This window comes from Caretta caretta, chromosome 1, assembly GCF_965140235.1.
Source record: "Caretta caretta isolate rCarCar2 chromosome 1, rCarCar1.hap1, whole genome shotgun sequence".
NCBI classification, from domain to species: Eukaryota; Metazoa; Chordata; order Testudines; family Cheloniidae; genus Caretta; species Caretta caretta.
In genome coordinates this window covers 178,364,800-178,392,729 of record NC_134206.1, presented here as the reverse complement: position 1 = coordinate 178,392,729, position 27,930 = coordinate 178,364,800, and the positions used below count along the sequence as shown (strand labels likewise).

At 40.3% G+C, this 27,930-nt stretch overlaps 1 protein-coding gene across 22 annotated transcripts in view; it reads right to left on the bottom strand.

The window, feature by feature from the left end:
* Window positions 1-27,930, bottom strand: part of ROBO2 (roundabout guidance receptor 2) — a 1,531,972-nt gene that overhangs the window by 1,238,888 nt on the left and 265,154 nt on the right. The window contains exon 1 of one of the 22 annotated variants that reach the window (XM_048868685.2): window positions 3,164-3,674. The exons of the other annotated variants lie outside the window; for them this stretch is intronic. Within the exon in view, the coding sequence (XP_048724642.2) occupies window positions 3,164-3,287 (124 nt within the window). The 5' untranslated portion in view covers window positions 3,288-3,674. Of the gene's footprint in view, window positions 1-3,163; window positions 3,675-27,930 lie in introns of those variants that run through there. 22 annotated transcript variants of the gene reach the window in all.

Sequence of the window (27,930 nt, the reverse complement as noted above, 5' to 3'; positions counted from 1 at the left end):
GTGTGTGTTAGAAGATAAGTGTGAAGGCCATTACTGGACCAGATGTTCTAGGAAGGAACCAAGGACAAACATAAGGGCACCAAGAGATTGCAACACGCCCCTGTTGAAATGTAAAAGGAGGCAGATTGATGACTCTTAAGATAAGACAGGCACCTATTAATGGGGACAAGACAGCTGTGATCAAAACCAGCATGGGATAACGCCCTGAGATACTTAATAAAAAAACAAAATAAAAAATAAGAAGAACATTTTAAGAAAAAAAGCACTTGTCAAACAACAATTAATTACAGCATGATGGTGCAAAACTCATTGGTCTCAATGAAGGAAAATCACAATATAAACAGGGGGCCTTGCCATGAAACTTTGGGTTCATCCTGCCAAGACTTCCCTGGAGCATTGTGTCATGACTAACAGAACCTGGCTCCTCCCTACCCGTGATCAACCTAGCTGGCCACTACATTGATCCGGACTCTGGACTGGTAACTACAACATTGACTGGCAGGAGTGTGTGCACGTGTGTGTGTGTGTATGATTGAATTCATATGCTAACTGTTGTATCTCCAATAAATGTGGCATATTGCCTTTTCCCCTGAAAAAGTTTCTGTGTGCTTCTTATAAGCATAACAGTGTCTCTGAGCACAAATCCCATTACCCACCAGTGAAAGTTTCTGGTAGGCTGGCCAGAAAAGCAGAATCCATTCCACAAAAAAACTCTAAGTTTGTTTTCATTCCACATTGGAACAAAACCAAGACCTTTCAAAAACTTTTGTGGAAAAAAACGCTAACAACCCACAAGAGAGCAACCCACATCAAAACAGCTCGTAGTCCAGGGAACCCAGGTTCAAGTCCTTGTTCCCTCTCAGAGCATAGACTTAAATAGTCTCACAAAGCTCAGGGGAGTGTCCTTACCCGTAGGCTACTCTGGAGTCAGACATTCTCTCTCTCTCTCTCTCATTTTAACCAGAATTCCATCATGGACCTGAGAAACCTTCCCAGTGAAAGTTGCATGGAAACCAATAAGTTATGGTGAAAAATTTTGGTTTTGAAAAAAAAAATCAGCATTTTCTGAAAAAAACATTTTTCACTGAAAAATTCCTCACCATCTCTAGTTCCACGTGTATGCTGAAGAAAATATTGAAGTCAAAGTATAAGCAGAGGTTGACTTTCACTGCTTGCTCCTACTTACAAAAATGGATACCAACATTATGTTTTTGTTTTGACAACTAAAAATTATTTTGGAACTAACAATGCATACTCTAGAACACACATATTATAACGGGTGGTAAACTGAAAAGTTTCCCTTAAATGTCTATGTAGCCATCAAAACAAACAGTTCTTTAATTAGTAACAATACTGCACAGACTCTGAATTAAAATACTACCATACGGCAAATATACCACACTTACTGTTAGTCTCGTTAGAGATCTTTTTTAAAAAAAAAAAAAACTAGCTTTTGTCTCTTTTCAGAAGAAATTCTTAAGCAACTTTGTCTGCTTGAAACAGTTAAGTTTCTTTTCTTATAAACATACAAAACAAGATAACAGTATTACTCAACAGTCATGTGTGGGGTTATTTTCAACCTGCCACCTAACTTCTTCAGTAAATATCTAAGTTTTCAGGATCTGGTTCCTTTGGTTAAGGGCTAAGAGATTGGACTGATGCACTTCTCATTTGCCAGTTTCATTTAAAGTAATAAAAATAAAAAGGAGATTGGACCATAAAAAGATATTTTTTTGAAATTTCGAGAAGTTGATAGTAACATATATGCCTGAATCACATGCCTCTGAGAAGAGATCATGCAGCACAGAATAAATAAACAGTTTGTAATTTGCAAGAAAGAGGACCAGTAACAGCACTGTGAGATATGAGTAGTGTGATAATGGGATTTACAGGAACAGAAAATAATTCGCAGATATGCTGTTCTGGCCACCTTTGCCTTAACAGCCCAGCTTAAGTGCCTGCTGGAACTTTTCCCTTGAAGGTATAGTAGGTGGAAGATTTGTAATGCTTTAATGCAACAAAGGGAACTATAGTAGGGAGGGAGGGGCAAAAGTCTCCTGCTGAGATGTTGTGATACATTATTAAAACTTCTTTTTAATATTGATGCTACTTTTTAACCTCAGATCACAACACTGTCAAAAGAGGAAAACTGAAAGTGCTATTAAAGCTGAGATGCACACATCATGCTGTGGCAGTACTTGTAAGAAAGAAAATTCCTAGGGTGCATCCAATCAACAATATCAAAAAAGACCTGTAGGGAAAAAAAACATCCTATCCAGCATCTATAGTCCCTTGGTCCAAATATTTATACAACATCATTTATGCTTACTGGGCCATTTGATTATCAGACCTTGATAACCCAAGTTTTCCATAAACAAATGTCATGCAAGGGAAGCAAAACAAAGTGAACTTTACAAAATGGCATATTTAGTGAACTGTTCACAAAATATACAGGGTAAATCTTTGCAGTTTCCATCAGTTGAAGAAAATGAATTGCAGCCTTTAAAAACCGTAAGTGTTTTTTAGCACAGCAGATTTTTTTCAATAAAGTTAATACACTTTATCTTTATTAACACATCAACACCAATATAGTCAGCCAGCCAATCACTGATTCTGGCACTGCATTTTATAACATTAATGTTCTCTAAAGAAAAGTCTGTCTAATCATTACACAAAATATACTAAGAATTCTGCACTCAAAACAGGTTGAGTTTATTTTCCCCCTCTTTTTCGCTTTTTCAAATAATGTAACCTCTAGATAGCAAGCAGAGTTACCTGCAGTAAAAGCTATAAGCTTCTGGCCCCAGGTTTCCATAATGAAAACAACAATCTTAATATTCTCACAATCTTGAAAACAGTGGTTTCTAATTTACCTGTATATTTTTATATGAAAAACTATTCCTGACATTCCAGGGCCTTAAGTGAACTTTTGCTATTTATATAGTAAATAACTATAATTCCTCTAGGAAATAAATGCTATATATAAACAAACTAACAAGCAAACAAATTAAATTCCCTTCTTTGCTTTCATATTCTATCTCAAATCCAAGTGGCAACCTAAAATCTTAAGCTTGCAAAACAGCTTTGTTTCCTTTAGCTCAACATTAACCCTGGCTTTTCAAATCTCACCCAGACATTCATTATAAAAACTTTTATCACTTACCGCCCTTCCAGTGTTTGCTTTTGGTCCTACTTAGCTTGCTCAGCGTTGGTCCAGAGAAGAACAACATCAAAATGAAAAGAAGTTCAAGCATAGTAATTTCCCCCCATTTCACTGATGATAACATTTCCACAAGTTATTTTCATAAAATTTGTTACATCTTCTCTCCCACTTTCCACACACCGTTTGCTTAAGGAGGAGCCATTAATCACTGAAAAATCACAGCAAATAGTTGTTTTGCCATCCTTAGACGTTGAAGTAATACCTCAATGATGTAACCCTGAGGAAAGCCACACATTTCTCACTGATCCAGTTTCTCCCACACAACATGCAGCCAGCCCTGCTGCTACTATATAGTAGCTATAAAATAATTTCTGCTCTTCACTTTGGTTTCAGTGGGAATATATTCCTCAGCTTTCAGCGTGAGCTTGATTGAAAATGATAAAAACAGTAATGCTTGTGTCCAGGAGAAAAGAGAAAAAGATGTCAGGATTGTGAAAAAAGATGAGAATCAGTTGTACTGACAGCTTTAAGCCTGAGTGTCTGATCCTAACAGCCGTGCAACCAACCAAATTGCTCTTTTAAGAGTAATAAGGCTTCAGTGAAAGCTGGTGTCACTGCCACTTGGGTAGGTAAAGCTGGGCTTGAAAATCACCAAGAAACCTGTGAGAGATAATGACTGCCACAGTCCCAGTTCAGAATGTTAAGGACTCAGAACAATACAGTATGCACACACAGTATTAATCTCTATTGTGTGGAGATTTCCTGCTTTCCAGTGTATAAATGTTCAATACTTAACTGCACTTCACTAATGCTTTAGTTCACCTTGTGCCTTTGAAATAGAATTTAATCTTTGCTGCACTAATTATTCACAGCATTGTCTGAAATATTTATTAGATGGAAAACTACAAGCCTGTGATTTTTTTGAGAGAGTAAACAGCAGGAAAGATAAGTCATCAGCAATATTAGTAATCTGTTTCTCATATAGAAAAAAAACATAGTATTGTATATTCTTATTCTCCCTATCTATATGATCTTAAAGCATTACGGGAGAACAAACTTTCAGACTCCCTGACTTAATATTTGTTTATATTTTTATAGAAATAATACACGTACCCTAAACCACATGATGTCTGTTCATATTTAAGAATGTCACTGTCCCAAAATATGTTGCCAAAGCTGGATCAGTAAAGACAAGATCATTCAGCATGACTATTCTGATTTTCCTAAAAGACTATACAGAGAAAGATGATCACATTCTGACTGCTTGAAATAAACAGAGTCCGGAGACGTCCAGCATCTACTTAAGTATGCCCTGTAGCTTAAATTTGCCTACAGCTTGGCATTTAGTTATTTCCACATGATCATTTAATAGTAAGCTAGTGAGCCACAAACCCGGTACTGTAGATCTATATAAATAAAAAAATCAATGTCCTTAGAATGACAAAGCAATGATAGCCACAAATTCCCTGAAGATATCACATTTTTAACGGGGACATGGTGCAATGTCAATGCAACATTAAAATAGGATTATAAACTGGACGTTTTGCTCGTTTGTTCAAATAAATAATTGTGCTTTGACTAGCAGAGGCAATCCTGAACAGCTAATATAACCAGTGAAAAAAGTAAACTTTAAAAAAAAATGAACCTGGGCCTCAAACCAGAAAATATTATGGCTCTACCAACCTTTTCTCCACCTTCAAAAATGGGAAACTTGGTGGGGAAACAAATATTTTCATGGGCTGGTTAAAGGTGTAACATTTGCATGTAAACAGAAAACATGCATTTTGATATACTGTACTCTTTCATCCCTTTGTGCATTAATTACCAAGTTACAGACATCTTGTCAGGCGACATGCAAAATCTGTTATATCAAGGCTGGTATTTATGGCTCTTGGTTGCCAAGAAATAAGATCAGTGTCTATGCTGAAGAGGCACTAAACTGCTGCTTCTATTATGAATTTTCTCCTTAGCCCATTTCCTAATTCCCAGTCTCATAATTTGTTTCTAAAATTATCTTTTCTCCAATTTCCACCCCCCCCCAATATTATTGAAAAAAGGCAACTATGTCAACAATACTGCCCTGAAAACTAGACCGCGGATTGTTAAAATAACCGCCAAACACAAGCATTCGAAGACTGAGTCAGGCACTCTTACTCTCCATACCACCCACCTACTAAAGTAATGAAATTGGCTTAAAACCTTAGTTTAAAAAATCTCCAACAGCATTGTGTAATTTAGCTGCCTTCTGATTTTTGCAGGTTTAGAAAAAAAGACACTCACCTCCAATTTCTATGTTACCACTTTAAAAATGCAGAGCTTCCCACCAGCTGTTCAGAATCAGTCTCCTGATTTGTCTCCCTATCCCAATGCATCTCATTCAGGGCCTGTCTACACTTACAATGCTGCAGCTGTGCTAATGGCAGTCAAGTTGTTAAAAAAAGGAGGACTTGGGGCACCTTAGAGACTAACAAATTTATTTGAGCATAAGCTTTCGTGAACTACAGCTCACTTCATCGGATGCCACTGCATCCATCCGATGAAGTGAAGTGAGCTAAGGGAAACCTAGTGTTGCCCATTCTTGTGATATTTGGCTTTTTTCTTAAAGCTCTAGGGCCTGAAGCCATGTAATTTACAGGAAAAAATCATATTCTTGCATAGGGAAATGGGGGGAAGAGGAGAGGCTTTAAGTCAATTTAAGCCCTCATGGCTGCCAAACAATGCTTGGAAAGGCTGAAAGACTAGAAGGCAAATAAAAAAAGCCCAACGTTTATTAATTCTTAAAATATCATGATTTTTGAATGTTTTGAGTTGGCAATATTGGCAAGTAAGCAGTCTCTTCTATCCATATATCAATACCTGATTTATTAAGAACCCCCAAGGGTGGTAAAATAGATTTCCTTTTCCTCTCCTGTCCTCTGGCACACTCTGCCATTTCTTCTTAGAAAGAGAAAATAATCTTTCCTTACGGCTTCTCTACAAGGGGAGTTAACTCTGTGTTGGGACGCTCTTATTCCAAAAAAAAAAAAAAAAAGCTTTAATCCAAATTAGCATAATCCATTTCAGATGTGGATGAAGATAATTTAGAATAAAGCACTCATTCCAGAATAAATCCATTCCCTCACAGAGTTAATCTGGAATATGTATTCTGCTTTAAATTCACATCCTACCTTAATCCAAATTAACTTCCCTGTGTAGCAAATCCTAAAACTTTGGGGGGCCTGTATGAGAGTTTGCTCAAATAATGGTTTTGAGACTATTTAATGACATCAATCTCTATTTCTTGCATATTAGCTCTCTCCTTCTGCTCTTGCTGAAGAGAGGAAGTACATTGCAATTAGAAAGTCAAAGTTATTTTTGTAAATGCTGAGGACATGGGAAAATAGATCTCTTTGAAGAGCTGGATTAAGGTAAACTGAAGCCATAGGCCTAATGAAAATAGAGGGTTTAGATCTCCAACTTCTGTATCTGTATGTTTGGTCACCTCCACCCCCCTTATGTCATCCTGCACCTCCAATTCTTTTTTTGTCTCCCTGCTGTTTACTTTCTGGGAGAAGACACCTTACCTACAGTTGGCCAATCAAGCCTGCAAGTCTGAATAAATAAGTCAGTCTGAATACAAGTTCCCCCTGATCAATGCGCTCTTTGAGGATGGCAACTTTGAGTGGTCTGCTGCATGGGGACTATGGAGAGGTTAGGTATGAGGCTTGATGGCTTAAAATAGTGAAGGTGGTTTTCCTTGTTTGTATCTGTTTTTGATATATAGACTGGTTATTTAACAAACACACATTTATATCTTATACTGCTACAGTAAAGATGCTGTATGGTTTATGTATATTATAAACTTTCACAGCGTGGTTGTGTATCTTAATTAACAGTTTTAAAGTAATTGGAGATCTAATACAAAAGCATTAAATAGTACAATTTGTATTGCTAATTTGCATCCCCTTGCATTCTTGTTCTATAAGTTTGTCTTCAGATTTTCAGAACATAGGGGAGTGTTATACCTCTTTCTTTTTAAATAAGGAAATTATATACCCATAATTATTTTATCAGAATCCTCTCATTTCAGCCACACAACAGAACAAGCTTCTATAATATAAACATAATTCCACCAGACAGGAAGCAAGATACAAAAAGATAGAGTGGTTAAGAGCCATGCTCTGTCTCCTCCCCCTTCAATCATTTAAAAAGCAAATGAAAAGCAAATAGAATTACAGGAAATATATAAATGAGCATGTGTATGTATGTATAGACAACCAATGGTCATATAAGAAGCAGGACAGAAGATGATAACAAACATGATTACCAGTATTTTATTTTCCCTTGTATATTCCTTCTTGTCCCATTCTACAAAAGGTTCCATACAGTAAGCAGAAATAATGAACAGGAGAAGCAGATTTTCTCAAAAGACAGCAGGAAGAAATGCATGGGGTCAAAGCAGCTTTGCCAGATGAGTGTAGTCAGAGTGAGATGAGGACCATGTAATGGTCCTGCATAATGGATGTCAATATAGCTTCAGCTATCCCCAAACAAGAAGTGGCTGTCTTTTTAGTACACTCTTGAGAACAGATGTTAGGGAGTCTTTGTTTATCTAATTATACTGACAGTCTTTAATCCACTATGTTACAATTGCTTTAAAGCTCAAACTTTTGTTTTGCCTATCAAACAAAACATGCCTTCCTTTTCAAAAGATACAATTTAATAGATTCAATTTAATAACCAATTTACTATTTAGACCATTAAGTTTCCAGTGCATGGCTTTTACTGGGGAAGTGGGTACTGAGAAAAAGCATATATAGTTAAAATTGGGATATTGCCACAACTTCTGTGATATCAGAAAACTCTGAACTCAAGAATAGGCTCTTGACTTTTCATGAGAGCAACCAAGTAGGATTAGATGTAGGATTAAATTATGCTAGTCATCTTTATTTACAGGATGTAAAGCAAAAAATAGCCCCCATCCTGTATTTACGAACATACTTAATTTTACTCATGTGTGCAGTCCCACTGTGATGGTGCACCAATTTTGAACAGACATGGATAAATTAAAAGGAAAGAAGCACAACAGAAGCCTACATACAAAACTGCAATCAAGTCTTGCTTAGGACAGGCTTTTAGTACTTTCAGCCTGCAGGGAAACAAAACTGTGACTGAAATAGATCATCTGTATGTTTCCCTTAATTTGAATCAAATGCTGTGCCTACATTTCTTCTTAGCTCAGCTATTCTGGGGCCAAATTCATTTGGAGTTACCCCATAAAGTTATTCCCAGGATGAATTTTTACTTTTTTTCTTGGGTGATTGATATCCCTCTCATCCCATTTTGTTGAATGTTTGACTTCAAGTAATGTGCAAGATATTCGTGAGTGTATACTACTTTTTTATTTACCAATTCCAGTATCTGATCACTTGTCTATAACAGATTACATATCCTTCCATTAATTTCAGATCAATCCACTTGAAAGAGAGTCATATATTAAAGAAAATGAAATTAGATATTCAAACTTGATTTGTCTACAGCATGTACAAAGACATATACATATGCAGTCCATTCCAGCAGAGTGAGACTACGGAAGTAAAACCCATCCAAATAATTACATGTCTGGGCATGAGATGTGCTTTTGCTCTACTTGCTGTGAAATTGTACTAAAGGCGCCACCCAATTTTGAATGGATTCTGTGAAACATTTCATAAAAGAAAAACTATTATAAAATGTGTTCTCACGGGGTGCTTTTATACAGATATAAACTTAAATAAAAACATTCTATATATTCAACTTCCTTAATGATTTTTTTTCTTTTTCCAAAATAATCATGATAAACTTGAAACTGAGGGGAGCTATTCTTATATGCTTACAAAATTACAAAAGCTCTTTCTACCCTTAATCATCTGTTCTGCATATATCGCAAGTAGAGCTCCTTGTAAAAATGGCGTCAGGGCGCTTGTGAAATTTTATTTTGATTAAATCATTTTGTTTAATCATTAATTCATGAGAGCCCATTACAACAATTAAACCAGCACACTCATTTAGAATATGATTAAAATTTGTAATATAGTTTGGACCAACTATCTCTCTGTGATTGGGTTAAAGCTCATATATATGCAGCTGCTCCCCAGGAATGACTGACTACAATAGTGCTTTAGAAAAGAATAAACCATGCTTCTGGGATGTTAGGCAGATGGGCTTTATATACCCTTTAGCCAGATTGGTGAAGGTCTGGTGAAGGTCTGGTCTTCAATTACAAATAGGGAGTATATCTTAGCTAGGTTAAGGGACAACCATGGCATGATTGGGTCCTGTCATTCTCCTAACTGTGGAGATGGGCACATACACACTCAGGGACAAACTCCTTGATTATGGAAGTTTTCAAATATTATTCCCTGTTACTATGTATAAGTGTGCTAGGATGTTTCATTACATTTACTTCTGTTACCAATGAAAAATCGTACCCTTGCTTTCTTCAACCTGTTCCTCTTTTGCCTTCCACAAAAGCACCCATTGACTCCAGCAGTTGCATGTGATGGCAAATAAGCAGCGAACTTGACAGTTAGTTTTAGATTGCCTGCACCCTGATACTCTTGCATAGTTTTTCTCCACTTGGGAAGATACAGCTAATCTAGTTATGCTAGTTGTAAAACAGTAGACTGTTGATCCCAGAGATCCAGAACCACCTTCTCCTATGAGCAGTGAGTCGTCTTTCCTCTGCTTATCTGTCGTGCTCCTTTGTGCTAATGTTCTTCCTCAAAGGATCTGTCTGCTTAATTCACTAGCCTTTAATACATCTTACCTTTTATAAATGGGTGGAACTTGTCCTGGGATAGTTAAGCCTATCCATCCAGGTTCTAAAATGGCCCCAATCACTGAAACATCTGAGCTTTTCACAAACATTAATGAATTTATCTTTACAATACCTCTTCGAGGAAGAAAAGTTTACCCTCATTTTAGAGAGGAGGAACCTGAAGCACAGGTTAAGGGATTTGGCTACAGTCACATGGGAAATCTATGGCTGAGCTGGAAACAGAAGCCAAACCTCCTGAGTACCACTCCAATGCTCTACCACAACATCAGCTGTTGAAGTAACTTTATGTTACTGCCTACTTTGTCCAGCTGGCTAGAGAAGCTTTGTTGCTTCAGTTGAAAGAACCTAGGCTCCAATCCTGCAAGGAGAACCATTTCGGCAGACCCCATGTCAACACCAAGCCCCCATGAGTTCAGTAAGACACTGCAGGGGTTCAGGAGTTTGCTTTCATGGATATCTTGCAGAATCAAAACCTAGATTGTCCGGGAAAGCTCTAAAATGTTAATTTGAAATTAGAATGTTTTCAACTGAAAAGTTCTTTTTCTTTGGTTCTGTGTTTTAAAAAATCCTCTTTAGCTACCAGCCTAATATTATCCAATTTCTGCTTTGTACCTGTACTAAAACCCTATAAGGGTTTTCTTAGGATTTTTGTTAGCCTCAGACAGGAGCAGAATCTTTGTTAGCAAATTCTTCTCTCTCTCTCTCTCTCTATTACACACGCGCATACACACAGCAAATAAATGTGGGGCCTTCTTAAATTTCCACATTCCACTTGAAACTACAAACTGTACATCCATCTTCCACAGCTGTACAATGCCTGGGCAGCCTATAGTTGATTTTCCATCAATCTGTGACACATCTTCCATTGTAAGAATCCTGGAGGAGCAATTACTGTTCCATTGCAGTGATTGACAATGAGAGAACTACAGCCCTGACCATCATAATTACAATCCAGTCCCCAAGGGTTACCTATAGTTTAACTCTTTTTTATGGTAAATTTCAGAAGACCATCTCCACCCTATCGTGGATAATTGATAAGCTATGTTTTCTAGAAGTACTCTGATTACAGAACAACAGTACAAACAAGTTTGTATAATTGCTAGGTAGCATAATTAGGAGAAGATGATGTAACTACTTTTCTTACATGTGGATAATATTACATCAGTTTGAAAATGGGAATTTATTAGATTATTGTTAATGATAAACTTCTGTATAACTTAAATTATTCTCTGTTCATGTATGTTAGTGGCAATGCTCATTATTATACTAAATCACTTTCTAGTTTATAAATATAGATCTAAGTTCTTTCCATGTTACAGGTCAATAGTACAGTTAAGTTTATCAGAAATGATGGTTACTAATTTTGACTTTTGTAATTTTGTCAATTTTACTTTTAAATGTTTTCTCCCAATTCATGCTAGATATGTATTTCTTAATAGATTTAATTATATAAATAAAATAGACCTGTATTGGTTTAAAAAAGAATACAGATAAGACATAAGAATGGTCATACTGGGTCAGACCAAAGCTCCATGTAGCCCAGTATTCTGTCTTCTGACAGTGGACAGTGCCAGGTGCCCCAAAGGGAATGAACAGAACAGCTAATCATAAAGTTATCTATTCCCTGTCACCTATTTCCAGCTTCTGGCAAATAGAGGCTAGGGACACCATACTTGTCCGTCGTGACTAGCAGCCATTGATGGACCTATCCTCCATGAATTTATCTAGTTCTTTTTTGAACCCTGTTGTAGTCTTGGCCTTCACAATATCCTCTGGCAAAGAGTTCCACAGGTTGACTGTGCGTTGTATAAAGAAACACTTCCTTTTTTGTTTTAAACCTACTACCTATTAATTTAATTTGGTGACCCCTAGTTCTTGTGTTATGAGAAGGAGTAAATAACACCTCCTTATTTACTGTCACCACATCCGTCATGATTTTATAGACCTCTATCAGATCCCCGCCTTAGTCATCTCTTTTCCAAGCTGAGAAGTCCCAATGTTATTAATCTCTCCTCAAATGTAAGCTGTTCCATACCCCTAATAATTTTTGTTGCCCTTTTCTGAACCTTTTCCAATTCCAATATATCTTTTCAAGATGAGGCAACAACACCTGCACGCAGTATTCAAGATGTGGGCATACCATGAAATTATTGAGAGGCAATATGGTATTTCCTGTCTTATTGTCTATCACTTAATGATTCCCAACATTCTGTTCGCTTTATTGACTGCCACAACACATTGAGTGGATGTTTTCAGAGAACTAGCCACGACTCCAAGATCTCTCTAGAGTGGTAATAGCTAATTTAAATCCCATCATTTTATATGTATAATTGGGATTATGTTTTCTAATGTGGATTACTTTGCATTTATCAACGGTGAATTTAATCTGCCATTTTGTTGCCCAATCACCCAGTTTTGTAAGAACTTTGTAGCTCTTCGTGGTCTGCTTTGGACTTAACTCTCTTGAGTAGTTTTGTATCAGCTACAAATTTTGCCACCTCACAGTTTACCCCTTTTTCCAGATCATTTATAAATATGTTGAACAATACTGGTCACAGTATAGACTCCTGGAGGACACCACTATTTACCTATCTCCATTCTGAAAATTGACCGTTTATTCCTACCCTTTGTTTCCTATCTTTTAACCAGTTATCAGCCCATCAGAGGACCTTCCCTTTTATCCCATGACAGTTTACTTTGCTTAAGAGCCTTTGGTGGGGGACCTTGTCAAAGGCTTTCTGAAAATCTAAGTACACTGTATCCACTGGATCCCCCTTGTCCACATGCTTGTTGATCCCCTCAAAGAATTCTAGTAGATTGGTGAGGCATGATTTCCCTTTACAAAAACCATGTTGACTCTTCCCCAAAAACTTATGTTCATCTATGTGTCTCGCAATTCTGTTTTTTACTATAATTTCAATCAGTTTGCCCTGTACTGAAATCATTCATACTGGCCTTTAGTTGCCAGCATCACCTTTGGAGCCCTTTTTAAAAACTGGCGGCACATTATCTACCCTCCAGTCATTTAGTACAGAAGCTGATTTACACAACACAGTTGTTAGTTCTGCATAATACATGATATTGAATGTTAATTCTATTTTTGAAAACAAGTAGTTCTATAGCATTACAAACAATTTCACATTCAATAGTTTTGTTTAAAAGTAATTGTGTACATTTTAAATGAAATGTTACTCAATGTTTAATTTAAAATGTCTTTAAAACTTTATTATATTTCAATTTAGCAAATTAGCCTTAAAAATTAACTTTTATGGCACCATTCACATATTATACTATCACTTTGTAATCTAATTTTTTAATGCACCTGCCCATTTATTTTTCTTAGTTTTTCTGAGGAGTAGGCTTGGTAAAGAGGAGTCACAGGATATGGTCATAAGTCACCAGAAAGGGAAAGACCACCATGCATTACTTTACAACACCACAGAACATGCATTCTTGACTAGCTAGGAGGAAAAAAGGCAATGCAACTTCAGTTGAGTGTTCATGAAAGAAGTGTGGGAATAATTTTACAGTTACACATGGAGTGGGGCATGACATGGATCACCACAGTGATATGGAAAGCTCACCCAGAACTAAGCGTGAAATGCTGAGGGAGGAAGTGTAACACTTGGTTTTCTTCACAGGAAAAAAGCATCAAAATGTCATCAAACAGAAGCGGTTTTGTCTCCATGGTGGCAAAACGTAACCTGCCATTTACAAATGGGAAGAGATAGCCTATGATTTATAAAGAAGTACTGCATAAATTAGATACTCTAAATAGAATGATACTTGACAAGAGGGATAACAAAAGCTACTTACAATGTTTGGGAAGTAGTTGGCATATTATATCAAGCCAACAAAAAAATTATATTGTTAAGACCTGTTTTGTGTGTACAAAAATAAGTAGAAAAAAGCAACAAAGACATACTGATTTATGAGTGTGGGATTCATGGAAGAAAATGTGATAGAGCCATGCCACTTATAAACAAACACCATGGATGAAAATGTGGTTCCACTCCAGTCAATGTGAATTTTGTCATTTACTTCAAAGGGGCCAACAGAGAGAGAACCCAGGATCTTCAGCTTCAAAAGCAGAAGCCCCTACCCAGTTGAGCCAAAGAAATAAACTCATTAACTTAAGTAGGTAACAAGTTCTTAGCTTGCATGTGGACCAGCCACTAGAAGGAAACAGAGAGTCAATCAGTCTGTACTCTGCTCCTTGTTACACAAATCTCTTATTGAGCTTTTCGGCGACTGGTTCCATCACTAATAACAAGCCATGGTACTTGCTACAAGTAGGACACTAACTTGGTGTAGTAGGGTGGACACCTGCTCGGGCCCAGAGGGGTTCAAGATAGCCCTGGAGGAGGTCTGGGGCAGGGGAAGAGCTGGGATGACTGGTAGAGTAGCCACAGCTGGGGGCCACTCCCCAAACAGACCCAGCAGGCCCTATAAAAGCCAGGGAAGCTGGGCTCAGAAGAACACTCTCTCTCTAGCTCTGAGAGGGAGGGACTTGGCTGCAGAGACCTGAATAGAGGACCTAGTTTGGAGCAGGGCTAGGGAAAGGCCAAGGGAGCCTGGGAGCTCCGGCCTAGGAAAGCCCCAGGCTGTGGGCCTGGTAAGGTCTATTAGGTATGGGGGTTGCAGAGCAGCCATGGGTAGGCAGAGGCAGCAGATCCAAACCCAACCTTGCCTGTGATGAGTGGCTCATACTGCAGTCTATCCCGGGCGCGGGAGCTAGCTGGTGACTGGACATGCACAAGTCCATGGGGCCGGACGAGTTGCATCCGAGAGTGCTGAAGGAATTGGCGGCTGTGATTGCAGAGCCATTGGCCATTATCTTTGAAAACTCGTGGCGAATGGGGGAAGTCCCGGATGACTGGGAAAAGGCTAATGTAGTGCCAATCTTTAATAAAGGGAAGAAGGAGGATCCTGGGAACTACAGGCCAGACAGCCTCACCTCAGTCCCTGGAAAAATCATGGAGCAGGTCCTCAAAGAATCAATCCTGAAGCACTTGCATGAGAGGAAAGTGATCAGGAACAGCCAGCATGGATTCACCAAGGGAAGGTCATGCCTGACTAATCTAATCGCCTTTTATGATGAGATTACTGGTTCTGTGGATGAAGGGAAAGCAGTCGATGTATTGTTTCTTGACTTTAGCAAAGCTTTTGACACGGTCTCCCACAGTATTCTTGTCAGCAAGTTAAGGAAGTATGGGCTGGATGAATGCACTATAAGGTGGGTAGAAAGCTGGTTAGATTGTCGGGCTCAACGGGTAGTGATCAATGGCTCCATGTCTAGTTGGCAGCCGGTATCAAGTGGAGTGCCCCAAGGGTCGGTCCTGGGGCCGGTTTTGTTCAATATCTTCATAAATGATCTGGAGGATGGTGTGGATTGCACTCTCAGCAAATTTGCGGATGATACTAAACTGGGAGGAGTGGTAGATACGCCGGAGGGGAGGGATAGGATACAGAAGGACCTAGACAAATTGGAGGATTGGGCCAAAAGAAATCTGATGAGGTTCAATAAGGATAAGTGCAGGGTCCTGCACTTAGGATGGAAGAATCCAATGCACCGCTACAGACTAGGGACCGAATGGCTAGGCAGCAGTTCTGCGGAAAAGGACCTAGGGGTGACAGTGGACGAGAAGCTGGATATGAGTCAGCAGTGTGCCCTTGTTGCCAAGAAGGCCAATGGCATTTTGGGATGTATAAGTAGGGGCATAGGGAGCAGATTGAGGGACGTGATCGTTCCCCTCTATTCGACATTGGTGAGGCCTCATCTGGAGTACTGTGTCCAGTTTTGGGCCCCACACTACAAGAAGGATGTGGATAAATTGGAGAGAGTCCAGCAAAGGGCAACAAAAATGATTAGGGGTCTGGAACACATGACTTATGAGGAGAGGCTGAGGGAGCTGGGATTGTTTAGCCTGCAGAAGAGAAGAATGAGGGGGGATTTGATAGCTGCTTTCAACTACCTGAAAGGGGGTTCCAAAGAGGATGGCTCTAGACTGTTCTCAATGGTAGCAGATGACAGAACGAGGAGTAATGGTCTCAAGTTGCAGTGGGGGAGGTTTAGGTTGGATATTAGGAAAAACTTTTTCACTAAGAGGGTGGTGAAACACTGGAATGCGTTACCTAGGGAGGTGGTAGAATCTCCTTCCTTAGAGGTTTTTAAGGTCAGGCTTGACAAAGCCCTGGCTGGGATGATTTAACTGGAAATTGGTCCTGCTTCAAGCAGGGGGTTGGACTAGATGACCTTCTGGGGTCCCTTCCAACCCTGATATTCTATGATTCTATGACTGGCAGGAGCCTATGACTGAGGCGAGGTAGGGATAGTGGGTGGGGGTTCCCCTGGGAGGGGGAGATCCAGAACTGTAGGGTACTGCCAGGAGGCAGCTCCCAGTGAAAGGGGTACCGAGCTCCTGGGAGGAACATGGGAGCCAGCAGAAAGGCAAGACACTGGCCTGAAGAGGGTGCACTGGAGGCTGGAATGCTAATTCCCAAGGACAACCAGCAGGAGCGCTGCTGGTGAGTCTGCGCGCGGCTACACTAGAACTTAAGATCCTCATTACTTAACAAGGAGCATTACATACACAGGATAAAATCATATCTCCCTAAGAGGGTTTCTTTTTACAAGTGCTCAATCAGCTTCTTTGATACTCCCATTTCTCCTCCACCCTTCTGGATGAAGTTTCTGATGATCTCAAGGGTTCATTCTGCTTTCACCTATTCCTATACACTGACACCTACCTGAAAAACACTCCTTATTTCTTCATGCAATCCTGAATACCATGGCTTAAAAATTTAGCATTTCCCAACAATGGAGATTTATTCATGGTTAGTTTGGGAGGGTTTTTTTTTAAGGGTGGCCACACAAGAAAGGTTGGGACGCATAGCCTGTTAAAACAATCTATGTGCCAGCAACCTACCCACTTTAAGCCCACTTCATATGCTTCTCAGTTTTTTAGCCTGCTCTGAGACCCAGTCAGACCATTCTCTTAGTGTTCCTCACAACTGCTGTGTTAATTTTTTAGATCACTTTTACAGAAACAAAAGTTGCTTATATTGGTGCATTGTTCTCAACTTTTTCCATATCATGACTATATTTAATAGAAAAAATGTTTGAAGAGTCTCAGACTTAGCCATAAAGGGAGAGTGGTCCTGACCCCTCAACCTGTTTGTGCCCCTTCTGGTTTGCTACTCACAATGATAGTACTGAAACCTGATGTTTCTACTGTAAAAGAAGGGGGGGTGGGATCTATTTTGTAGGTTTTTGAGAAACTCCATGCCCAAAACAATCTTGGATTAACACTTGGAGACTCCAATTTGGAGACTGTAGTTGAAAAACATTAATAGAAAATTCTCATTGTTTTACATATATTACAAAGCCAAATTCTTATTCTGAGTTCTTTATTCCAAGTTTCTCACTTTTCCAACAACACAAAATAACCATTCAGCCCTTCGGAGATTTGCCTAAGTCAAAATCAAGTAAGTATCTCTGAATTTGGTCCACAGAAATTGAACTTATTGATGAGATCTACTGATGAAAAGTACTTATTGGAAGATATTATGGATAGAAAAGGCAAATTAAATCACAATCCATTTCCCTGCTAGATTTAATCAAGGTACTGCTGGTAGTCTGCATTCTCATTAGAAATCACAAACTAAACAGTCAGTGCTTGGGTAGAAAGATCCAGAAGCACCTACTTTATTTCTTGAAGTGGTGATAGTGACAACAGGTGTACATTTTCCTTAGAGTATTGAACCACTGCTGTTGCAGAGGGCATATTGTTGGAATCACCATATTTCAGGTCACATGAAACAATGAGATCCTGACTACCTGTAGTTATTAAAGATACCAGGGCTCTGCCCTCCTCCCCAACCCCACCACCTTTTAAGAGGTGGGATGACTACTTTTTTATTGTTCTGTAAAGTTCCTATCATGCTTTCAGTACTGCAAAGAAAAAAGAACGTATATGTAGTTTGTGTTTTTTGTAGTACTACTGAATTTGAAAAAGGTTCCACATCAGGGTCTGATCCCACCACCATTGAAGTCAATGGCAAAGCTCCCAGTCACTTCAAAGTAAATAGTGTAAGACATTAAATCAAGAATAAGCAACAACATCAGTTAATTTCCCTTTTAAAGGAACATCCTTGAAATACAATGCAGTAGTGATTCTAAGATTAGTCTCTAAATTTGACTTGTGGAGAGCACAAATGAAAGATCAGGCTTGTTGGCTGGAACACTGTACTACCAGGGAAGAGTATGAACAATGACCAAATACACATGCAGTGAATCAGATTGAGGACACTATCACACTTGCATTACTTAATACAGGAGTCATTTTCATTTGAAAGACAGCTCATTTTTAAAAGAATGATGGTGGTTGTGCTTTGTTTGCCATATTCTCAACTACAAGTTTACACTATAGCAAGGAAGCTGAAAACTGAACCACACCAGCTCATCTCCCTATTTTCTGCTTTTCTAACCATTACAATAAAACAATGGACTGTTTTAATGCTAAACACTCAATGTTATTTCAAGGCAGCAAGGCAACGTTGTGTAAATAACATCTATCTGAAACATTAACACTACACAAATTTATATTAACCTAATATATTTGGTCATATTTAAAATACCTGTTCTATATTGGCATTTAAGTTTTCAAATTGTTTTTGTTTGCAATTGTGCAATAGTAAATGTTAATTAAGGATATGTTCAGCTATTAACTTCTTCTGTCTCCTTTTATTTATGGATTAGGATAAAGCCATATCATCTTCTACTCCAAAATATAATTAAATAGCACTCATTCTCAACAGATGTGTTCCCTCTATGTATTCAGTCATGTCCGCTGCCTTTAATGACAAATGGTTTAATGTTTTACTCCTCTTTGCACTGCTCAGCCAACACTATTACAAGAAAATGAAATATTTTAATCTGTTTTACACATCATTCACAGCATTGTTAACTAAATTCTAGTCCCATGGGGAAAATCAGTCATACCCAGATCAACCCCACTGGATTACAACTAAAGTCAGAAGGTGTAAAAGAAGCAAGAATTTGTGTGCATGGGGAGGGGGAGGAGGTTGTGCTGATGTAAATGAGGGAGAAATTTGGCCTGCAGAATCTTTATTAAAGGTGGTTTCAGAGTAACAGCCGTGTTAGTCTGAATTTGCAAAAAGAAAAGGAGTACTTGTGGCACCTTAGAGACTAACCAATTTATTTGAGCATAAGCTTTCATGAGCTACAGCTCACTTCATCGCATAAAACAGAAAATGCAGTGTAACTCACCACTGTGGCGCCTCCTGCTGGCTGTCCTAGAAATTAGCTTTAGTCCCTTCCAGTCGACCATAGAATCATAAAATATCAGGGTTGGAAAGGACCTCAGGAGTTCACCTAGTCCAACCCCCTGCTGAAAGCAGGACCAATCCCCAATTTTTGCCCCAGAACCCTAAATGGCCCCCTCAAGGATTGAACTCACAACCCTGGGTTTAGCAGGCCAATGCTCAAACCACTGAGCTATCCCTCCCCACAGTACAAGGGTCCCACCGATGCCGACAGCCACTCCACCTCCCGTGGCCCGCGCCGCAGGGTGTGCATGGAGAGGGACTGTCGGGCACGGCGGGGGACCACAACACATCCCTGCTTGCTCTCGCAACTGTGTTTAGCCCTGCTGAGCCTCATGGCTCCCTGGGTTTTCGGACCCCTGGGTGGACTGCCGGAGCCGCTTGACCTCGCACGGCAGAGATCTCGGCCAGATGGCCCCACGGCACAGAGGGCCAGGCACGCACCCAGGCCGCCCCAAGGAGGGAAGTCCCAATCAGCCCCAGGATCCGTGTATGCGAAAAGGAAGAGGGACTCAATCCTCCTGAACACCGGACGCCCCTGCGGTCAGGATGCTGGCCCACGAAGGGCCCTTCCCGTCATGAACGTGAGCGCCACATTGAAGGGAGTGATTCCACCTTCAGCTAGTGGTGTCATGCCTGCTGTCACTACTGTCTTCTCTGTTTGGATCCATGTCACTCCCTAGACTGCAGCATCACCTTCTGGGCATGGTCCTCCAGCTGTGTCCCCACTCCAGTATCTCCCCACTTCTGGGGAACAGGCAGTCCTTAGTCCCACCACTTGCCTCAGCAGTCAACTGCAGTCCAAGGTCCAGCCTCTCGCCTCAGGGGCAAACTGCAGTCTGGATACCAGCCACTCTCCTTATTGGCAAGTGGGGTCAAGGGAGGGAGGGTGGGACCTGGGACAGCCTGATACTCTTGGTCCTGACCCAGGGACCCTATAGTCAGAAGCCACATGCTGCCCTTCCTCCAACTCTGCAGTCTCCACCACTTCCTCACAGCCCTAGCACCTTCTCTGCCCTTAGAATCATAGAATATCAGGGTTGGAAGGGACCTCAGGAGGTCATCTAGTCCAACCCCCTGCTCAAAGCAGGACCAATCCCCAATTAAATCATCCCAGCCAGGGCTTTGTCAAGCCTGACCTTAAAAACTTCTCAGGAAGGAGATTCTACCACCTCCCTAGGTAACGCATTCCAGTGTTTCACCACCCTCCTAGTGAAAAAGTTTTTCCTAATATCCAACCTAAACCTCCCCCACTGCAACTTGAGACCATTACTCCTTGTCTTGTCCTCATCTACCACTGAGAATAGTCTAGAACCATCCTCTCTGGAACCACCTTTCAGGTAGTTGAAAGCAGCTATCAAATCCCCCCTCATTCTTCTCTTCTGCAGGCTAAACAATCCCAGCTCCCTCAGCCTCTCCTCATAAGTCATGTGTTCCAGACCCCTAATCATTTTTGTTGCCCTTCGCTGGACTCTCTCCAATTTATCCACATCCTTCTTGAAGTGTGGGGCCCAAAACTGGACACAGTACTCCAGATGAGGCCTCACCAATGTCGAATAGAGGGGAACGATCACGTCCCTCAATCTGCTCCCTATGCCCCTACTTATACATCCCAAAATGCCATTGGCCTACTTGGCAACAAGGGCACACTGCTGACTCATATCCAGCTTCTCGTCCACTGTCACCCCTAGGTCCTTTTCCGCAGAACTGCTGCCTAGCCATTCGGTCCCTAGTCTGTAGCTGTGCATTGGATTCTTCCGTCCTAAGTGCAGGACCCTGCACTTATCCTTATTGAACCTCATCAGATTTCTTTTGGCCCAATCCTCCAATTTGTCTAGGTTCCTCTGTATCCTATCCCTGCCCTCCAGCGTATCTACCATTCCTCCCAGTTTAGTATCATCTGCAAATTTGCTGAGAGTGCAATCCACACCATCCTCCAGATCATTTATGAAGATATTGAACAAAACCGGCCCCAGGACCGACCCCTGGGGCACTCCACTTGACACCGGCTGCCAACCAGACATGGAGCCATTGATCACTACCCGTTAAGCCCGACAATCTAGCCAACTTTCTACACACCTTATAGTGCATTCATCCAGCCCATACTTCTTTAACTTGCTGACAAGAATACTGTGGGAGACTGTGTCAAAAGCTTTGCTAAAGTCAAGAAACAATATATCCACTGCTTTCCCTTCATCCACAGAACCAGTAATCTCATCATAGAAGGCGATTAGATTAGTCAGGCATGACCTTCCCTTGGTGAATCCATGCTGACTGTTCCTGATCACTTTCCTCTCATGTAAGTACTTCAGGATTGATTCTTTGAGGACCTGCTCCATGATTTTTCTGGGGACTAAGGTGAGGCTGACTGGCCTGTAGTTTCCAGGATCCTCCTTCTTCCCTTTTTTAAAGATTGGCACTACATTAGCCTTTTTCCAGTCATCCGGGACTTCCCCTGTTCGCCACGAATTTTCAAAGATAATGGCCAATGGCTCTGCAATCACAGCCGCCAATTCCTTTAGCACTCTCAGATGCAACTCGTCCGGCCCCATGGACTTGTGCATGTCCAGCTTTTCTAAATAGTTCCTAACCACCTCTTTCTCCACAGAGGGCTGGCCATCTATTCCCCATGTTGTGATGCCCAGCGCAGCAGTCTGGGAGCCGACCTTGTTAGTGAAGACAGAGGCAAAAAAAGCATTGAGTACATTAGCTTTTTCCACATCCTCTGTCATTAGGTTGCCTCCCTCATTCATTAAGGGGCCCACACTTTCCTTGGCTTTCTTCTTGTTGCCAACATACCTGAAGAAACCCTTTTTGTTACTCTTGACATCTCTCGCTAGCTTGTAACAGAACCTTAGTCTAGCAGCCATCAGCCTGGAGCATTCTCCTACTCTGCAGACCCTGCCCAACACTGCTCTGTACATGGTGCTCCCACCTTCTAAGCAGGCAGCCCTCCTCCCTCATCCTTCAGGGAGTGATTCCATTGTTCTGCTCAGCAGCCCCTTCTTATATGGGCCAGCCTGGCCCTGATTGGCTGTTCCAATAAAGCTTCCCCTGATTGGCTGGCACTATAAGCCTTCCTCGTTGGCTGCCTTCCATGCAGGCTCCCCAGGGTGGCTTTAACCCCTTACCTACCAGTGAGGGGCAGCTGCCCCATCATATGCAGCTAGACTTATTATCCCAACCTGAGTCTGCAGTGCATGCTGTTAGAATCATCTTTTTATTTGAGGACTGAAGGCTTCACAGGGAAATCATTGAGAGACTAACTTAAAACCCTACCACTAGGCACTCTTTGGAATGGAGCCACATTTTTTTCTCTTAACAATTAACAATACTACACAACTCCATAAAGAATTGTAGTAAAAAGTGGTGAGCAGACAAGTTGTGTGAAATAGCGTATGCTAAATAAAAATGAAAATCACTGGGTTTCAACCAGGCATGCTTTTTAGCATTTCTAGTCTCAAACAAAAATTTTATCTTTCAACCTGATTTTCCTGCATTGAGTACTCAGTGGAGGTGGCATAGTATTCATGGATGAATAAAACAATTTATAGTGAGACTCCTGCTTAGAGCAGAGTAAGGTTGCATCACCGGGACATAGTAGGAAGAAGAGTGATCATTTAGTGGTTTCGCTTCAAGGACCCGGGTGGATAATCAGGAAGGGTTATAATTTATCATGGCAGTGTAATGTACCAGAACCTCAAGACAGCCAGGCACAGCAGCAACCACCCAAGAAAGCAGAAAAAGCTGTTCTCTAAGGCCAAGATGTTAAAACAAGTCTGCATGCATTTACACACATGACTGTGTGCACCTAATATATTCATGCAAATACCTGACATGCATGTGGGTGATCAAATATCAGGTATTTGAATGTATGAATATACAGGTCAAGTACCTAAAATAGTTGTGTACAGTTAGATTAAAGGTACAAACACAATGTACTTTGAAAATCTGGATGTTATTTTTAACATGATCTAGACCTCTGATGCATTTTGAATTGCCAATAATACTTCAAGCTTTTCTTCAGCATTGAAAATTCCCAAAGTGTCTCTGGTTTACATTTCTTTCTAGAAGTACCTCAAGTAAAGTGACCTTAAAAGTGAATAGCATAGTACACAAGCGTTTACCATTCGAATTGTTAGGAATGTTGTTCTCAACCCTGAACAGAAGGCTTTAACTATGCACCTGCTGATGGCTAGGGGCTTCTTCACATCACAAGTCTAGCAGGTTTTTCTAAAAATACTATTTATAGTTGGGATGGGAATGGCCTAAGCTCTAACTTATTTCCCTCATGAGGTTCCATAACCATGTTGTCTCATCCATATGACAAACAAAACAATATGTTAGAATCCAGACATATCTATTTACATGACACATGTGCTCCGGCACACTTCAGACAGAGCTGACATGTCAAGTTCTGAGAGGAGCCTGAATATGGTCTTTAAAATTTAGCCTAGTCATGCATTCTAAGAAATTGACTCTGATTTCACTCACAGGGGTCTGAATGAGGAGTAGCAACTAAAGTGCATGGTCTGAATTCTCCAATCTGGGTGAGCTCTACTTCGTGCAGGATCTGTGGGGAATGGAAAGGAATCTGTACTTGAGTGCATCTTGTGCTTCACTACAAAAGCTCCCTGGAGGCCACTCTAGCAGCGGAGTAGCATAATACTGCCCAAGTCATACTGCCTTTCTCCTGTCATGCCACCTAAACTGGGCATAGGAGATGTATAGACCCAGCTATGATGACCCTTCCACAGCCAGGTACTCCTCTACAGCATGGGAGTTCTCAAATACCTGACTAAGGTATATCAGGGTCCATGACGTTACACTTGCATGAAAATCAATCAGATTCAGACCCACAGGGCCTGAATCAAGCCTATGAAAGTTAACAGAAATACTCCTATTGGCTTTAGATCAGGCCCAAATTTATTTACTCATACAAAAATGGAAGTAAACCTATATTTTCACCATAAATTGAGTAGTCATGAGTGCCAACACCTGCTCTGCATGTGCAAATGTAGAACTTTTTGCATGTAAGGAACTATATATGCAAAGTCAGAATTTTCTGATGTGGCCCTTGAGGCTTTCCCTTTGTCCATGGAATCATTCCTCAGATTCTCACTCTCTGCTTTGCATACAACTGCCTTTAGCAATTTCAGTTTCATTCCTTCTGTGAAACAGGCAATAAATCACATCCATGGTATTGAGTGAAAAATAAATCATTACTTTGAAAACCAAATACAAGTTTGTGAAAGTATTTTAAAAGGTGTTCTTTAAAAGGCAATATTTGGGGATGTGGTTTGTGTGTGTTCATTAATAAAGCCACCCTTCAATGGAACTACTCACAGGCTTAAAGAAGGGAATGCACTTAAGTGCTTTATTGAATTAAAGCCTAAGTTTGCTTTTCCTGATTTTTCAATTTAAGTGTAATCTTAACTTTGAATTTCCTAGATGTTCTGTACATAAGATTTACAAAGGGATTTTACTACTTATTATATACACTGTGGCCAGGCATCTCCTTAACCTCTGCAGTTCTCCCTCTGGCAGTGAAGGTGGGGAGAGGAAGGAGCCTGGAGTAAATCACTCCTACTATGGAGGTTTTTAATTCTTGGCTTTGGTTGATTTCTTTCAATATTTAGAGGGTAGGACTCAGGATAGGCCTGAGTATTTTTAAACGAGAAAAGAGAAGAGAACCCCCCCTTCAAAAAACCACCCACAAGTTATCACAAATACACCTTGCCCCCCACCCCAGGCATTGCCTCATTACACTAGCTTCTTGGTGCCAGCTTCTTGCCAAACAAAAGTAAACTTTTCAGAGTGGTAGCCATGTTAGTCTGTATCAGCAAAAACGAGGCGTCCTTGTGGCACCTCAGAGACTAACAAATTTATTTGGGCATAAGCTTTCGTGGGCTAGAACCCACTTCATCGGATGCATGGAGTGAAAATACAGGAGCAGGTATAACTACATGAAAGGATGAGGGATTGTTTTACCAAGTGTGAGGTCAGTCTAACAAGTTAAATCAATCAACAGCAGGATACCAAGGGAGGAAAAATAACTTTTGTAGTGGTAAGAGTGGCCCATTACAGACAGTTGACAAGAAGGTATGAATAACAGTAGGGAGAAATTAGTATTGGGGAAACTAAACTTGATTATTTCTCATATAGGGAAGACAATAGACTTCTACCTGTGAGAAGCCTTATCTCCCTGCAGTCATTACCCCTTCTCCAGCTTGTTTCTCATCCTTTCTTCTTATGGCTCACAAAAAGAGGGATTTTTAAAGGTCATCAGCAACCCTTGCTTGGACTCAGGTGTGTCTAATTAACCAGAGGTTACCACTTTTCAGTTCACAGGGAAAAGGGCCTTCACCATTCTGGGGCTGAGATTTCTGCCTTCCTCCACATTCTTACGCTGTCAGGTCTGACTTTGTCACATCATTTACAATCTAAATGTTTTTAAGGTGAAGATAATTGTCTAGGAATTTCCTGGTTTTTTAAGCCCTAAGAAAATTTTGATGGGCATTATTACTTTCAACAAATTGAATGAATTTGTGGAGTATTAATGCATTGTAAATCACTAGCCAGAGTCACTGCTCATCTTCTAACTTCTGCAGAATTCCCTGATGGTTTCAAATGCCATCCAATTTCTTGCAGTAGCTATAACCTCCACAAAGACACCTGCTATGCATAACCCTCCACTTTCCCAAGAGTTCCTGAGGTTCCCACTCTTAGCGCTTCCCCTGGAGAACATCTACAACCCATACATCCTATCAATATAGATAAGGGGCTTAATTTTCCATTACCCTATTCCTCATGTAATCATTTACACTAGGACAAAGAACAATCTGAATGGCACTATTTTATATTCACTTTGCTCTGGTGTAAATGATTACACAAGACAATAAAAAAATCAGGCCTCTGAACTTTAGGAAATGCACAGTTTGCTACTGCAGCCTTCTTAAATTCCATTTGATACAATTTGTGGACTTCAGAGCCTTGCCACAGGGTTGGTCTCCCACACAGCCTCCTTGGTGCAACACAGAGCCCTAAACTCACTGCAGCCTCTGGTCCTCAGACCCAGGCAGTCAACAGCAAGGATCCAGGCACAGAAGAGACAGATGTCTAGTTGCGTACACCTCTTCCAGAGCTATCAGAAATCCAAAAGAATAAACCCGCACAAACTAACAGGGCCACAGCAGGTTTACCTTTCCTTCAAGGAGCTTCTAGCAGGCTACATGAGTGTCCACTGCTAATAGGCCCAAAGTGACCAATCTGCATCAGCCCCAACTTTCCCTCAGATGGCAGCCTTTGTTCAAGCAATCCCTGCTCTTAGCCAAACTTTTTTCTGGAGCTAAGGACTAAAGATATGCTCTCCTCCTAGCTTTAACACCAGCTGAGCTGGTTCTCCCCCTTTTAAGCCCTCCTCGGGGCCTGACAGCACTCCTTGCAGGTGCAGCAGAATGGATCTGATTTGGCCCAGAGCAGTTTTTTATTCCTCCCCAGCAAGTCTGAGATTTGTACATCGACCACACACTGCCATTGATTTCTTATGCATCTGGATAAGAGTTGGATTAACTTCAAAATTAACCTACTTAATTCTCACAAAACATGAAAAGGCACAACTTAGTGGAAAACAATACAATTTATGAAATTTAAATAAAATGAATAAGCTGCTCTTGCACAATGAGGCTAGAACAAAACATTAGGAAAGATTTCCAAAAGTAAACTTATCTGATTTTTCAAGCAGTCATAGCCCACTATCAACGTATCCAACTAACTGCAAAAATTAAATTAAAAAAGTTCTCCTTTTTCTGAAAACTACACATGAGAAACTTAATTCTGGTGGATTCATTTTGTTTGAATGGAGTTAGATGGAGCAAAATGGGGGTTATAATGATAAGTGGTTGCTCACAATTTGAAGCCTGAAGAAAGTAGCTTCTCTTGATGCAATATACATTTGTCATAGGGCTGTTTTCATCCACCACTTTTGGAACTGAAAAATGAATGATATCTCTAATTTTCCATAAGGTCGTACTATGTCTGAACATTGTTTTTATGTCTGGATATGCAATTGTTTATCTCGTTTACCTGTCTTTTAACATTTACTTTTATTTCTCTAATTCCTAAAGATAAAAATTGAGTGTTCATTTCTGCAGAAATTAAATATTTGAGAAATAAAAGGGTAGGCTCAGTAACATAGAATACTGTATACAAAAAGTCTAGCTGTTCAAGTACTTGCCTTCTATCTGTCACTTGGTTTGCCCTAATAATCCCCTAAAGTGAATACTAGATGTCTGTATATACAGTAATATTTGCCAATTAATTCAGCAGTAATTATATATTTCCTTTGACCCCTCCCTGCAGCTGGTAGAGATTTTTCTTCCTAAATATCTCCTGCCACTTTAAGTAATTCACAAAGTAGAAAACAGAGTTTAAAAAAAGAAGTATGATCGGCATCATCGTGTATCCTAATCTATTGTAAGGAGTTCCAGAGGTTCTTTCAAAGAGAATTTAACAAATCAACAGCACAACTATGATACATGGTGAATTCATACATTCTGTATTTTGCCATGATAATCAATCTTTTTGTCCCATTGAGTAAACTGAGTTATAACACAGTGGG